The sequence below is a fragment of the Antechinus flavipes genome, chromosome 1 (assembly GCF_016432865.1).
Source record: "Antechinus flavipes isolate AdamAnt ecotype Samford, QLD, Australia chromosome 1, AdamAnt_v2, whole genome shotgun sequence".
Classification (NCBI taxonomy): domain Eukaryota; kingdom Metazoa; phylum Chordata; class Mammalia; order Dasyuromorphia; family Dasyuridae; genus Antechinus; species Antechinus flavipes.
In genome coordinates, this window is record NC_067398.1 from 308,826,816 (window position 1) to 308,842,735 (window position 15,920).

The 15,920-nt window shown below is 37.7% G+C and overlaps 1 protein-coding gene across 4 annotated transcripts in view; it reads right to left on the bottom strand.

Annotated features, from left to right (window-relative positions):
• Positions 1-1,740: 1,740 nt before the first annotated feature.
• The window catches only part of MGRN1 (mahogunin ring finger 1), a 101,150-nt gene continuing 86,970 nt past the window's right edge, over positions 1,741-15,920 (bottom strand). For 2 of the 4 annotated variants that reach the window (XM_051964565.1, XM_051964559.1), the window contains 4 exons: positions 15,699-15,744; positions 11,961-12,065; positions 9,717-9,761; positions 4,934-5,032 (listed from right to left, as the gene is read on the bottom strand). In XM_051964565.1, coding sequence (XP_051820525.1) covers positions 9,721-9,761; positions 11,961-12,065; positions 15,699-15,744 — 192 coding nt within the window. In that variant the 3' untranslated portion in view covers positions 4,934-5,032; positions 9,717-9,720. Of the gene's footprint in view, positions 5,033-9,716; positions 9,762-11,960; positions 12,066-15,698; positions 15,745-15,920 lie in introns of all 4 variants that reach the window. The other 2 variants (XM_051964551.1, XM_051964544.1) reach the window with 1 other exon arrangement.

Below are 15,920 nucleotides of genomic sequence, written 5' to 3' on the forward strand. Positions count from 1 at the left end.
CTTCTTTAGTATTTCTTTGGGATATAAGCCCAATAGAAACACTGCTGGATCAAAGGGTATGCACAATTTGATAATTTTTTGGGCATAATTCCAGATTGCTCTCCAGAATGGTTGGATTCGTTCACAACTCCACCAACAATGCATTAGTGTCCCAGTTTTCCCGCACCCCCTCCAACATTCATCATTATTTTTTCCTGTCATCTTAGCCAATGCAGATAGCATTTTTATCCAAAATGTATTAGAATTACTGGACCAATATGCATTTATAATTTGTCCCTTCCATGATCCACGACTATGGAACAACAACAACAAAAAGGCAAAGAAAAACAAAACTTTTCTTTACACATTGGCCATGTACAAAAACTTATTCTCTCTGACTTTTAAGTCTAATTATTTCTCTAGTTGAAAGTGAATGCTGTTTCATCTTGCATCCTCTGATTTCATATAATTGTACTGACTAGAGGTCTAAAGGCTTTCAAAGTTATTTTTTTCTATTATGTTGCTATCACCATGTGATTGTTGTGCTCCATTTGTTCTGCGTCAGTTCAAAGGAATCTTTCCAACTTCCTCTGACACTGCCTCTTTTGGTACATTTTATCACATAGTATTCCATCACATTTCTATAATACAAATTAGCCATTCTCCAATCATCAAAGGATAGCCCCTCAGTATCCAGTTTGGGGCTATTTCCAAAAGAGTTGCTATTTTTGTTCATATAAATTTCTTTTCTCTTTGATCTCTTTGGTTATATTGTCCATCACTTACTCCCAAGCCCCAGGCATACAAGGGGTTTGCACATTTTAGTAACTTCTAGGGCATAATTCTAGAAAGATTTGGGAATGGCACACAAATACACACACCCATAGACTCTTTTCAATCCCTAAAATTCTACTTGTCAACTTCTACATAAGATCTTTCCTGATACCTGCGGCTGCCTGTGCCTCTCAAATTTATTTTGTATACACTGGGCCATTTCACTTTTTTTTTATAGCTTCAGTACCTGTGCACTGTAGATGAGTAAGCACTTAGCTACATTATTGAAATAAACCTATTAGACCCAGATAGCAAACTTACAGTCACCTTTATGAGTCTAGATAGTATTGTGTGTGTGAATAAAAGAAATGGGAGGGACGGAAAGAAAGGAAGAAAAATGAAAGTTAATGAATGTTTATTCTGGGCAAAAGAGGATGAAGGAATGTAATCCTCTCCAGTGACCCTAAAGGGTAGTAGTGTCCAGAGGCAAGTTTCTCACATTAAAAAAAAAAAAAAAAAGCAAGAAGATACTTTTAAAAAAAAAGAAGATAAATTTCCATTTAATTGAAACTAAAAAAAAAAAATTATTATATGATCACGTTGGAATAGATATAAAATGCTGGACTTGAGAGCCAAGAAATTGAATTGTCATATTTTAGTACAGGAAAATGTTCATTTTTCCTAGCAAAGTTATAGATGAAAACATTGTCTGTGCTGTCTGGGAAGGTGAAGGAGGGGAAGTCTTTCCTGACTTGGGTAGAATTCTGATCCTTTTAGACTAACACCCCAATCATTTTTTCTTCCAATCTGGAAATCAAAAGAACTACAGCTGTATTTTCTAAAACAAACTAAAGTGGGGTTTAGTAAAAGTTTTATTTTTTGCCACAGTTTGCTCTGATCTTTGAAAGGAGATGAGGAGTGAGTTATTTTTTAAATTTTTGGGACGGGGTAGCCATTTTAATAAGTGAGGCTCTTAAATAATAAAAGTCTTATAGAATGGTAAAAATTTAATGAAAACTGATTAGTTAACATTCAACTAGAGATCCAGTCACAATTCACCTCATTGCCATTCAAAGGAAATGATAAACACATGGTATATTGCTGCATGAATTTATTACTATAAATATATAAACAAAAAACTACCCAATCAGACTACATCAAATAATAGCACGTTTCCAGAATGAACAAATCTTCGTTCCATTGTTTAAACAAAGTACTGGCACCGAAATGAAAGAGAAAAGATCTTAAAGGGGCTTGATGGGAAAAAAGGGAAGCAGCGTGCAGGAAGGAGAAAGCCAGACTATGTCTAAAGGGGAGCTTGGACAGAAAGGATCGGGATTTGGGAAAATCCCGGGGTGCTGTGAACAAAGCTATGTGCACAAAGTAGCCTGTCTCCAGAGGCAGAAAAGAGTCATGAGTAGAAGCCACATGACAAAATTCACAAGTGGCAATTACAGAAAAAAAAATTAGTGTCTTCAATTATACAATTCTACTCCAGTTTGTCCCACTGTGCAAAAAACAAGGCACCCAATACAAGGTCTCTGGACAAAACTATATGCATTGATAAGGATGGATAGAGGGGAAAAATATTGCCTGTTTACTGACAACACACACAAACATGCTGTGAGAAGGCCACTTCCAGAAGCCAGTTACTCTGGCTCTCCATCTGGACTCTGATAGTCTGTCTTCTCAGCCGGAAATCTGTACCTGCAGTTTAGTTGGAACATAACTATTATCTGTCTTAACCCAGTAGCATTAACTAGAGTGCAAAACCCCCAGGTTTATTGTTAACTGAGGCTTAAAAAGGAAGGCCAGGCCTCTCCCCACCTCCTTAGACCCGCTCGCCTTTAGGTGGGCTTGGTTTGTGAGGAATGCCGGGACGCCTCCCACTGAAGGGTGCTCACATTTCAGGCAGGGTCTTTGTGTCAGTTTCAGCATAAACATTTAATGACCTTCTGAAAAAGCCTAGTTTAGGAAAACAACCTTGGCCAGTTACTTCAACTTGTGGCATATGGCTTGTGCCTCAGGATGCCTATCAAGTTCCAAATGAATACTTGAGACAACTCGTGGGAGGGGCCCAACTTCTGACAAGAAATGCCAGACATTTTGTTATGTGAGGTCAAAGAAAGGGCCCCATTCATGAGGCTTGGTCTCTTTCTGAGCTGTCTTTGCCAAGTCCAAATGCATTCTGAAAACCAGTTGCCTAAAGATTCCAGATTCTGAGGGTCCAGGAGAGGGAGTTGGTGAGCAAAAACTATTATATTTTAGACAAGAGTTTACCCATTGCAACCATTAATGGGTTAGGTCTCACATTTTATTAAAACAGAACCAAATTTACCCATGGAGAAGAATGTCTACCTGCTGAGGCCACTGCTTTTTTGTTAGAGGTGATTGACTGCATTCTTGTTTGGCTGCTGTTGAACAACAAACTGAAAAATAAAAAAGGAGAGTACGAGGCTGTTCTATTAGACACCACGGCCAAACTAGCTGAGATAGATACAAATTGTATCTCAACCAAGGTCCCACTCTTCTTCTGCAGAAAGTAATAGCTGGTATATTAACCTCACAATGAGTACCAGCCTCCCAGAGTTTTCCCTTTTGGCCAAAGACATTTCCTTTTAAATGGTAATGCAGGAAAGGTTATCTTGGAAGATGGAATACCATCTGGAGGGTGAGATCATGAGGATACTGAAATCCTAGGCAGCCCGTGTTAACTATGGGAGAGGGGAAGTCATCTGTCTCTGAAACAAATTCCCCTAATAAACCCCAAACCAACCCAGGGGGCAATTTTAGACTATCAGGACAGGAGGCATATTGGGTACTCTCTCCATGGGAAAGAGAACCTCTGTTGCAGGGCTGGCCTTGCCAGTTTGGCAGCTACTGATGATGTCAAAGGAGTTCCTAATCCACTATATGAATTAGACACTCTAGAAACGTCTATGAAGCTCAGCACTCAGAGAAAGGCATCTAACAAGGAAAAGGTGCATATGGCAGGCAAAGTGCGGACTTTGTTTAAAACCCAAATCTTCCTTTTCTGTGCTTTTGAATCTTAATCAAAATCCATTCTCAAACTGCAGTTCCCTTTTCAGGGCACTTGCAAGGGAGGCCACACCAAATGAACGTAACATCTCTAGACCTTCCTGGTAGATCTCAACTCAGATTCGTGTAGTTTGAACTATTTTCCCAGAGAAGAGGGGGCTATTTTGATTCAAGCTTGGAGCTCATTAAGTAGACCTGGTAGAGTCTGTTTTGCTTCTAAAATCACCATCCTTCAATTAGATGAAATCTCACCCTGAAAAGTCTTGGTGAAGAAAAAAAATGATCTTAGAATCCCCTTGGAGGACAGGATTAATTGCTTTAAACCCAAATGGCCAACTGCTGAAATACAAAGCAAAGAGAGCAGTCACATCATAAAGAGGCATGAATAAGAAGACATTACATGGACAGGTGCTGCTGCAGGAGGGTCATGTTTGTGGCAAACAAGCATGTTATCAAGCAAACACCAGCAACAGCAAAAGGCTAGCATGAGCCACTGTGTGTTACAAAATATACACTATATTTTCCTTCATAGACTTTTGATTTGGTTCCCCTCCTCCTTTTGTTAAGTTTCTTCTTCCTCCCTCCCCCAAAAAACAAATTTAAAATCCCCCTCTCAAAACTACCTTTAGAAGAAAATATCTCACCTACTCCCTAAAATCTCTGCTGTGGACATAAATGTCACCCTAGGGAGCTTACCGGTCCTGAACCCCAAGTTTCAGATATATTCCAGGCTTTAAAAATGCAAATTGTGCCAACTCCAGGCTGGCCTTATAAGCAGTTATTTCTGCCCTAGGAGAAGGAACTACCTCCTGAGTCCTGCTTACCCCAAACAATGGGGTCCTACAGGGAAAAAAAAAAAAAGCCCTCAATGGCTGCATGATAAAAGCTGCTGTCCTTCATCGTGTACCATTTACAAATAAATTTAACATACAAAAAGGGAAGTAATCAGAGTGTAAGGTTAGCTGTGCTCTTTTGGTCAAAGTCTGTGTGGCATCTTAGAGCCTAGTATTCCCACAGAGGATGGAGAGAAAGAAGAGTCTGTGCGTGTATTTTGGTGTCCAGATCGAAAGGCCTTTTCATAAAGGCCTAATGAGCTGAAGGCTCCAAACCACTCCCTGGCTGAGATCTTACAGAGAAGTCAGTTCAGCCTCCCGATATTCAGGGCTGGGGTCACAGACTGGAGGCCGAGTAGAACCATTCACACTGTGGCTTTGGGGAGTTTCCATCGAGGCTGAACTTCCTAAGAGAGGAAGGGAAAACGAGGTAAAAAATATAAGCAAAGGAAAATACCAGTTATTGCATTTTTATGATAAATATAAAGTGTCTATGATGTGGGGAAGATGATAATAATAGCCTTCTCATATTTGTCTTTGTCAGAGTGAGACTACAGATTCCCCTAGGACTGACTCTCTGGTTCTGATATATGGGTCCCAGGCAAACAAACACTTTAAAATTCCGTCCATTAGCAAAATGTGAAGTCCAATGTTGAGAAAAAAGCCAAAGCAGAATGTAATGGTGGTGAGGCAGGTGGGGGGTGCTGTGTGGGGCTCAATAAGACAATAGCAGTATTTATTGGACCACTGGGACGCTGGATAGAAGGGCACAAGGAAAACATCAAAGAGTCAACTTGAACACGGGAACAAGGTATAAGCTACTTTGTATTTGTTGGTTTTCTCGATGAGAAAGCTCTTTTGGGGTAGAGAACACAACTCCCAGATCTATTTGTAGGTTAATTTCTTAATATGAAATGAAAATGGCCCATTTAGGGTCACAGAACATCTGGCCTTTCCTCTAGTTTAAATTTTATTGACTATGAATAAGAAACTTTTATGAAAATTTATAACCAGATCAGAATTAAGCTAATATAATATCCTAATAATAGAAAATGAGATGAAACATGACATATGTTGATAAAGGGCAGTCAAGAAGATCTGGATTCAAATTTGACATATAATGACTATGTGAACATAGGCGAGTGTGACAATCTTCCAGGTAACTCTTTAACTATAAATTACAAACAAGCAGCTCATCGACAGCAATAAAGGGAGTTTATATACTGGGAGCTTCTTCCATGGTGATGAAACCACAGATCTAGGACCAGTGGCAAAGATCAGAAGAACTACAAATCTAAACTGAAAATAAGTCCAAAAGATGACTAAATCAGCATCTGATTAAAGAGCTCCTATGAACAGGGAAAAATCATGTTCCTGTCATTAACATCCAGTTGTGGGGAACAAGTTTCAGTAAAAGCATCCAAGTTATAAGAATTGATTAATTTATAATTATTAGAAAAATAATTTATTTAAAAAAAAAAAAACTTGGTACTTCAAGGAATAAACAAGAGCTATTTGGAAAATTCATTTCATGTCAGAAAAATTAGATTCACAAAAGGATAAATCAGATTTGATTCTTTGCTTTAAAGATACATGGTCCACAACTCAAGAGAGGCCAATTTAATTCTATTTTTTGGAAGGCCTACAAACACATATGGGGCTTGTGTTTCCATTCCAAAGCAAATTTTTATAATTAGCACCAACAACTACATGGAGTATAAACCTTTTTCTTGTTAACACCCCAAAGTTATAAAATAAAATAGTTTCCCAAGTCACAGAAATGTTTTCTATTTGGTTTGTCACCAATACTTTATATCAAACAAGAGCTGGAAAAATATTTGAGGTAAGTGTGAAGGTCTAGCAACTGTTCACCTATAGTGTAAGGTGTTCACCCCTATTCTGGAAGTTTCAGAGATGAAAAGGGAAAAGGCCTCCCTTCGGCAGAGAGAGTAAGAGGCTTCAGGAGCTGGCAGAGGAAAAGTGTCTACAGCCTGGGCTCCAGGCAGAAAAGATATGCTTGAGGGCATAGGGGAGGACAGTGATATGCTGATAGTCTTCTTCCAAGCCAGCTACTATTATTGCAACATTTTATGTTACAGGTTTTAACCATAAATCAGGTTTCTGCCCATCAGTTATACCATCTGATAAAAGTACTAAGGAAGTCTACTACCTAAAAAGGAAACATGACAAATCCCTCTATAAAGTAGAGAATCAACCTCAGTTTATTTCTGTGTAAATCTGGATAATCCACAACAACTCATCTTTACTCCTCGTTTACTTAAAAATTCTTCCAAAATGCTCATATTCTTCCCTGCTCTACTACTTTTCCCCCCAAGCCCTGGGTCACTCACTGGGCAGACAGATAAACTGCAGTATTATGTGTGCTGATGTCCTTGAGGTCTGGAGTTATTTTCCCCAATTAGACTATTCTCATTTTTTTTACCCTTGGATCTAATTTATGCAGTTACTTCTGCCCCTTTCTCTATGATCAGACTGCTATCTGGGCCACTCTTAGTTGGCCCAATCCTTCCCAACTTCAGCTTTGTTAGTTCCCATCGTCTGTGGGCTGGGAGGTCACATGATCAAGCTTGTTAGAACAGGGCCAAAATAAGTGTAAAGAAGCTCTGAGTGAATACACCCTTGCTCCTTGCTACCCATTTTCTACTCAATTTCAAACTGGAGTAATTCTGATATGAAACATAAACTATTTCTCAACATAAGAGTCGAGTACATGAGCATTTGACATGAATAAGACTTCTAGTCACCTATTTTGACCACCAGATTCCTTGAATAGAAGAGCCCCAAATTTAGTATTAGGGGATCTGGGTTCAAATTCCAGTCCTATTCCTTACTATCTTGGCTGGATATGGCCCCCTTATAATAACTCTGGATTCCATAAGTTGGGAATCACTGGACTGAGTGATCACCAAGGTTTCTTCCAGGGCTAAATCCCATGATCTTAGATAATAATATTATCTGAATCAGTCAGTTTTACTCCCTCAGGACTATAAAAGCAGGGTCTACCTATATTAGAACAAAGCACAAGAGGAGAGGGAGAGGGAGAGAGAGAGGGAGAGAAGGAGAGAGAGACAGAGAGAGAGACAGAGACAGAGACAGGACCACTAATTCTAAAAATGATCATACTCTTTAGTAGCCAGAAGAAACCAGGCAATTATACATTTTCAAGTCCTAAACTTTCTTTTTCTTGCTATCTTGAGGGGCATGAGAATCTACAAAATTAGTTGAGACTATTTTCCTCAAACTTTTATGGAGGTATAAATATATCTTCTTCCATTTTCTTGAAGATATTTTGGCTTTATGGTGGTTTAGTTTCCAGAAGAAAAATCGAAGGCTATTATATCTCATCTATCTAATTAGGTCCAACATTTGAGTGACTAGAGTGAAAGTAGTTAGAAGGAAGGAGTTTATATGGGCACACAAATGTGTAATTGCCTAAACCACTTATATTTCTCCCACTTCTAAGTCCTTAGCTTTATTATTATATCACATTTATTTAGTTTTTTAAGGTTTGCATAACAGAAAACTGTAAAACTGGCAATTTTTCTTATATTTATATTATAATGGAGTTTTCTACTGTGCTGAATTTCTGAGTGGAGTCATCTTCTTTTCAAACACAAGCTAGTTCTCAATACAGACAGGATAACTTGGCCTCTCACTGGCCTTAGGAATTAAGGAGGCTCAATAAATCTTATATTTGGCACAGTCTGTTTTAAAGCTGATCCTGTTGTCTTTAAAACTGCATTCTAATGCATATATAAAAATTTCCATCTGAGGATTAGTCTGTGGGCAGATTCCTAATGACAGAAAAGTCAAATGGGCCCAGAGAGGAACCAGTGGGGCAGCTGTGGTTTGGTGACTACAATGTTAAATATAAGAGTCAGAGAATTGGGGTTTGGATCCTGAATTTGCTAGCTATTATTTCTGTGATCTTAAGGAGGTCATCTTGCCTTTTGGGGTCTCCTTTTCATCCTATTCATAGTAACAGATTAGATCTAAAATATTTCTAAGTTCTTTTCCAACTATAAATCCCAATATCCTCAGCACTGGAAGCTGGTGAGAAAATGTCTCGGTTCAGACAAGGACATTAAGATTGAGGAGAAAGGAGACCATTTATAAAGTATAACAAGAATAATGGACAAAACAGTAAGCCTTTCCTTGCTCTGATAGAAAGAAAAAAGCTGAGAAAAGCCACATGTTCATTTACATTGGAGCTTTGTCCACTTGGATGACTCGGTTAGTCATGTCCACCAAAAACACAAAAATGTATACAATAAGTTGCTGGATTCAAAATCTCTTTTTAGGAGGCAATCTATGATCTCTGTTAATTTCATTCCTTTTCTTTTCGTTGCTTCAAGTCACTGTGGGTGGTTCTGTTGTTCCTAGTCACATGAGGTGATACAGTTAGCTGAGTCATTCTTTTTGAGACCCGAAAGGCATAAAACTCCCCCAAACTGAACTACTCATTCAGATAGGGAAGAAAAAAAGCTGGCTTTTGATTCTATCATCTTACCCTATTTTCCTGTAAATTATCACTTGGGCTTTCCTCAAATGGGGTTCCCTTTACAACAAGGAGTCTTTACCTGGGACCTATAGACTGATGGAAGATTGAGAATTTAGATGGGAAAAAATTGTATCTTTGTATCCATATAACTGGTTTTCTCTGTAATTCTCCGTATTTTATTTTATACATTTAAAAAACAGTGTTCTGAGAAGCGGTCCACAGGCTTGAACAACTGCCAAAGGAGTCAAGGACACAATAAGATTAAGAGCTCCTGAAGACCAGACTTCAATTTTGAGTTAAAACTTACATTACATGGAAAAGATCTGGATGTAAAAGCCGTGAAATCAGGACTGTATACAGGATAAGGAATAGAAGAAATGATTGAAACTCCTATCTAATGGATCAAACTATTTAGATAATTTTATATTCTCAGCAACTTATCTCAACTTTTTAGCCACCCAAATACTTAACATAGTGTTTTATATGGAGCAGGCACTTAATATTCAACTAGACTGAATTCATCAGACAAGACAAAAACCCAATTAGGCATATGAAAGGAGAAAACATACCATCTTATTCCTCTATACCAATAGAGCAGGAATCAGGACCCAGTGCTATCCAGATAGGAGGGCAGGAGAGACAGAAAATGAAGGAATTATTAGAAAAGCACTTAGAATGGTCTCGTAAATTTTGTGGCAACTAGAATAAAGTTAGAATAAAATGAAAGGGATATGAGGTATGAAAACAATGTATTCAGTCTGACCATATTGGTTTGTAGAAGCAAAGAAGAAAAAGCAAAATCATAATTTCCTCTTCCTTTATCTGCCAAAAAAAGGGGATGGATCCTAGGACAAATTTTATGCATATAAGTCAAAATAAAATTCTTGGTTTCTCACTTCTATGCTTAAAAGGGGACAAATAAACTACAGTCCAAGAGAGAGTTTCTTTAGAGATACTCCCAAAGATCTAGAAAATTTATTATCATACTATGAGCTACAGAAAAAAAGGGAAAATAGCTTTTGGAAATCCAAGCTCAGGTTCCTATTATTTTAAGTACCTCATTATGAGAAACGCAAATCTCTTACTCTTTATTAAATAATGAACTTTTGCTTTCTCTCATTACTGTTCATGTAAATGAGCCTCTCTAATGATTCTTATGGATCTATCAGGTAAACTGAGCCTGTCAGATGATACTGTCTAATCAGACTATTGTTTAAAGTCAGGAAGAGGAACAGAGAAATCAGCAGACAGATGAGAAAATTCAGGGCCAGTGTTTCTAGAATTCCACCTGGGTCATACTTCACCAAATCAGTATCTTGAATATGTCCGACTTCTGGCAAGAAGGGGCCTACTTTATAGATATGCTTCAGGGAAAGAGCATATAATTAGTACCTATTCTACTTATTGACTCTAGCTGTTACTCCTCCAAGACATTGTCTCCTGCTATTTTCTCTGACTGTCCCTCAGGCTTGGAATGTTTTTTCTTCCTACTCTGTTTTCTGGCTTCTTTCAAGTCCCAGGGAAAAATCCTATCTTCCACAGAAAGGAGTCTTTTTCCCAATCTTCATAATTTTAATGCATTTCCTCTGTTGATTTTTTCCACTTAACCCTATAAATAGCTTGTCTGTATATAGTTAATTACATGTTAACTCCTTGAGAGTAGGGGCTATTACCTCACTTTATATTTCAGTGCTTAGCATAGTGCCTGATACACAGTAAAATGTTTATTCATAAATAATAAATATTTAATAATAATAAATGTTAATTATAAGTTGTTTACTTTTTTTTTTTTTGAGGCAATTGGGGTTAAGTGACTTTACCTGGGTCACACAGTCTGGCTGTTTGAACTTGGATCCTCCTGACTCCAGGCCTCGTGCTCTATCCACTGCATTACCTAGCTGCCCCCTTAGGTTTTCTTTTAAAGTTGTTTTGCCCATTTAAAAAATGTTTTCAAAGCTACAATGGACTTAACCTGAATTGTCCCATTTTATCTTACTATAAGATTTAGCAATATTGCATTTTTTCAACATAATGCTTTTGCTTTGAGGGTCAGATTTTCTTTTGGCAATAAATTATTACTTTGTCTTTAGATACTAATGTTAACTATTATTAATTAATATAACTATTAATGTTAACTAATATTAACTAATTAAGTCTTTTGCTGATCACTGTTGACTCTAACCAAGACAGTGGTAAAGGGAAGCAATTTTAAAATTCAATCACTTAACTACCTCCAGATATTATATAAAAATCTGGCAATTTTCCCAATTCCTAAAATGAATTTAGAATTCTGGTTGAGGTTTCAGATAACAATGTGAGACATGCTCTTCATTCTCTGAGATGAAGTTTTTTAACATTAGGAAAAAATGGCAAGCTGAAATTTCTTATAGTTCATTCTAAATTGTCTTCATAGTATGGTTTCATTATTTACATTTCTGGAAATGATATACATAGCTAAAATCCTAGTTAAGGAAGAAGCACTATCCTTGGAAGTAGATTTTATGGAAGGTTGTTTCTCCAGCTGTGGTCTCCAACTTGAAAATTAAGCTCTCAAATGAAGGCTGCTAATTGAGATCTGCCTGTGTTAAAGCTCCCCCCCCCCCCCATCCAAGTTTAATCCCTGTTAAATTTGGAGAGATTCCTTAGATTTCTAAAGCCTTATTGTATATCTTGAGTGCTTAAATTGTTCTTGAACCAGAGATACAATACTTTGGCTTGGTCCAACTTTTTGCTATTTTTCTAAGTCCTGTGCTCCACTATGTATCTCCCATTCCCTAGCCAGATGGCAAAAGGAAAAGCTGGTTGTTTATTACCTGGTAAGTATATGTCAGCTGGAGGATCAATCCCAGGTTGATTAAGGCTTCTATGCTCAGTGCTGCTGTCTTGTAAGACGTCCTCTATAGATGGGGCTTGGCTCTCTAATTCAAAAGGAAAGGAATCAAATTAGGGATCAGTCTTCATGACTGCCACCAGTTCCCCTTCTCATCTCTTCCCCTTTTCTTCCGATTGAGACAGAACAATTCTTTGTCTATTTCCATGGAAATAGCATGACTTTCATCACTGGGGAAGGAGCTAGACTATTCTCCATATTATTTACAAAGCCTAACACAAAGACTATTTGTGAAATAATGGTTAGAGATCCATAATGATTGCAGGATTAAAGAAGGGATTATGGTTTCTATACAAAAAGGCAAAAAATCCACTTCCTCTCCAACCTTGTTTAGAAACTTAGTCTTGATGGGAAAGGAGAGTGTTTGGAGAAAGAAATGTGAGTGATTAGGATTACATTAGATGAATAGTGAGAGTGCTCATAACAATTCTGCAAAAAGCAAGTCATCACCAAATATTTTAAGGTAGGAAGACTGCTTATATGGATATTAGTAGAAAGAATAGCTTATTCCTCACTCTCCTGTCCTTGCTTTGGATGGAAAAGAGGATACTTTACTATCAAGTGCCCCTATTAAATCAAGGGAAGATTGGTAAAAATGGGGGTCTGAATGCAGGCTGATATGGTGATGGTATATTGCAATAGGGAGAACAGAGAAAAAAGGTTTCCAGTCACATTTGACTCTTTGTGATCCCTGTTGGGGTTTTCTTGGCAAAAATAGTGGCATGGTTTGCCATTTCCTTTTCCAGCTTATTTGACAGATGAGGAAACTGTGGCAAACACAAGTGATTTGCCTAGGGTCATATAACTACTAAGTGCCTGAAGCTGGATTTGAACTCAGGAAGATGAGTGTTCCCAACTCCAGGTCCAGCACTCTATCCATTGTGCCACCTAACTGTCCCTGAGCAGGAAAAGAGAGAACATTAAAAAAATTAAAAAACATAAAAAAACCAAAAAATAAATTATCATTTATTGAACTCTTACTGTAAACTTTGATTAAAACTAAAGAAAAAGGTTTAGCACTTCTTTATTCTTTTTGCTGTAGACTACAAAATGTTTTTGCACTTTGACAACAGTTCCTAAATGTATTCTTATGCTTAAACGATGGTATTACATTGAATTACTTACCTTGAATTTTCATTAAAGATTATCTCAAAAAATATTTTAGAATTGGATTTGGATTTAGCAGGTAAAGAGGCAGAGTACTAAGTGAAAAAACCCTAGACTTGCCCTGTGCTAAGTACTGTACAAGTATTATTACATTTGTAATAATCTGGGTGGTAGGTGCTGGGCTCAAAGCCCAGCCTCATTATTTAATAGACATAGAATTTTGGACCAATCTTCTCTAAACTTCAGTTTGTTCATCTGTAAAATGAAAACATTAAAATTAAATTTACCCTACCTCCTTTATGGGGTAATTGTCCAACTGAAATGGGATATGATGGATGTATTAACAAACATGAATGTGAGTTAATATTTTTATAGAAAGGCCACAGACTTAAATGAAAAATAATTTAATTGAACTACATTTAGTTTCTCTATAAAATAGTACCAGTTTGGAGGTGGAGGAGACTGCTAAGAAACCAAAGATAGTGAGACTGGACACTATTCACACATAGCCAAAGCAAAGGAGATCAATCCCATCTTCAATAGATAGCAAGCATCATGGTGGTAAGAGCATGGCAAACAGCTCTAATTCCTGAATTCTGAGCACTGTGGGACCTGGTCCATCCTGGGGGTTACAAAGGAAAAGAAACATGTAGGGTCCAATTTATATCCAGAGAGTGATAAGCCTCCAGAGAGAGAGGTCAAGATTATGAGCATCTGGAACATTTGCTGGTTTATCCCACTGGGATAATTGGTAGTCTCTACTGGCCCTCTGGTGGTCAGGAAGGGTTAATGTACACTTTTATACAAAACCAGAGGAAATGAAACTGAGCATCAGATGTTTAGACCAGGAGGATGTTAGGATTTCAAATGATCTTGGGGATCATCTGGCACAATTCCTTCTCCATTATGCCCAGAGATATCGTGCCCAAAGTAAACAGGCCCAATTAGTGGCAAAGCCAGGGTCTGAATGCAGATATCATTGCCAACAAATATGGAAGGAGAAATCTGAATGTAAAGACATTAAAAGTGATTATTTCTGTATTTTGTTGAACAGTCAATGTAACATTCCTCATTATAGGATAAATGTTCACTTAAGTATCTAACTGGGCATTCCTTTGTAATCTGAGTCTGTAAATATAAGCCCACAAACAATGTTCCCTTCCTTATCTTAACTCACTGAAGTTAGGATTGCCAATGGCTTTCAAACTCTAGGAGAAGATTTTTTAAAATTTCTTTTTCAAGTTTTAAAAGATGCCTTTTGTTTTTATATCACAGTCACTCCCAAATATATACCCTTTCCCCTTACCCCCAAGGGTGAGCCTTTCTTCATAACAAAGAAGAAAAAAACTAGTTCAATAAAACCAATATATGTACTAACACTATCTGACACTATATACAGTCTAAGATAACACGCAGAAGTTCCTAAAGCACAAATTTATTTTCTGACATACTATTATCAATCAACAAGTAATTGCCATGCTTTGCCATGCTTTTATTGCCATGCTGTTGGGCTAGGCCCTGGAGATCACAATATAAAAGCAAGACATTCCTTGCCTTCAAGTTTATATTCTGCTAGGGAGGCACACATCATTTCTATATAATTCAGGATGTGGCAGCATTCGAACTGAGTTTCATAAGGATGTAGGGACTCCAAGATGCAAAAGTGAGTAGGCATAACTGTCCAAGCATGAAAGTGAGAATCACAAATATAGAGTATAGAACAACAAATGGGCCACCCTGGATTTTAGTACCCATTGTGCAAGAAAGGGAAAAATTCTGGAAATACAGGCTGAAGCCAGACTATGAAAAGGATCTGCATTTTATTCTAAGAGAAATGGGTAGGGAGTAAAGGTTGCTGAGCAGACAAATAAGATTGTCAGACTTATACCCTAACAATATAAATCTGGTAGCTGAATTAGTTAATACACATTTGTTGAGTGAGTGGAACATGGATTGAAGGATACATCCTAGCACCCAGGGTGAACAATTAGGAGGCTATTTCAGCAATCCAAGTGAGAGGTGATATTGGTCTGGATTTGAGCTGTGATGTGAGTAGAAAGGTAAAGAGAAGTATAAAGGATGCTGAAAAAGAAGAATCAACAAGATTTCACAACTATCAGAGCATTATGGCTGAAAACCCAAGGTAACAGCCTGAATACTCCCCAAAGGAGTATCAATTAGTATAAGCCAAGAGTGTATTATTTCTACAGGGCCAGGTTGATATGGATATCAAGTGAGATAGTACCTTTTCTCTCACAATAAGGCAGAGAAAAACCCTAGGTAATTCACTAGGATTGAGTCTGGTTCAATAAAAGATGATGTTTCAGGAAGCCCTTTCCCATTAGGTACACTTTTGCTAATGAGCAATGTAATAAGGAAAAATACCAAAGATCGGCTCAGCCGGATGTATTTCCGGGGATAACAGACCACAGTGAGACTAGAAGCCTTTCCAAACAGAGGGTATAAATAAGGACAATGGAAGTGCTAGCACTGAAAGAATCTTATTTAGAACCAGTGCATGCTCCAATTCTAAAGGAAGTAGAAGATAGCTTACCTTGCTTTAGAGATGGCACCTCTTCAATTTCTTCAGTTATGAAGCTCTTTAAAAAAAAGGAGAAGAAAAAAAAATCCAGCTCATTTGCCTGTATACGTGAGTTGCTATCATGGCCGACGGCCAAGAACAAAATTACATCTTAACCAAGTCCACAAGCTACCAGGGTAAAAAGAACAATGGGGACATAAGGTTAAGAATTATTGTGTTCCACCGCCACTTTAA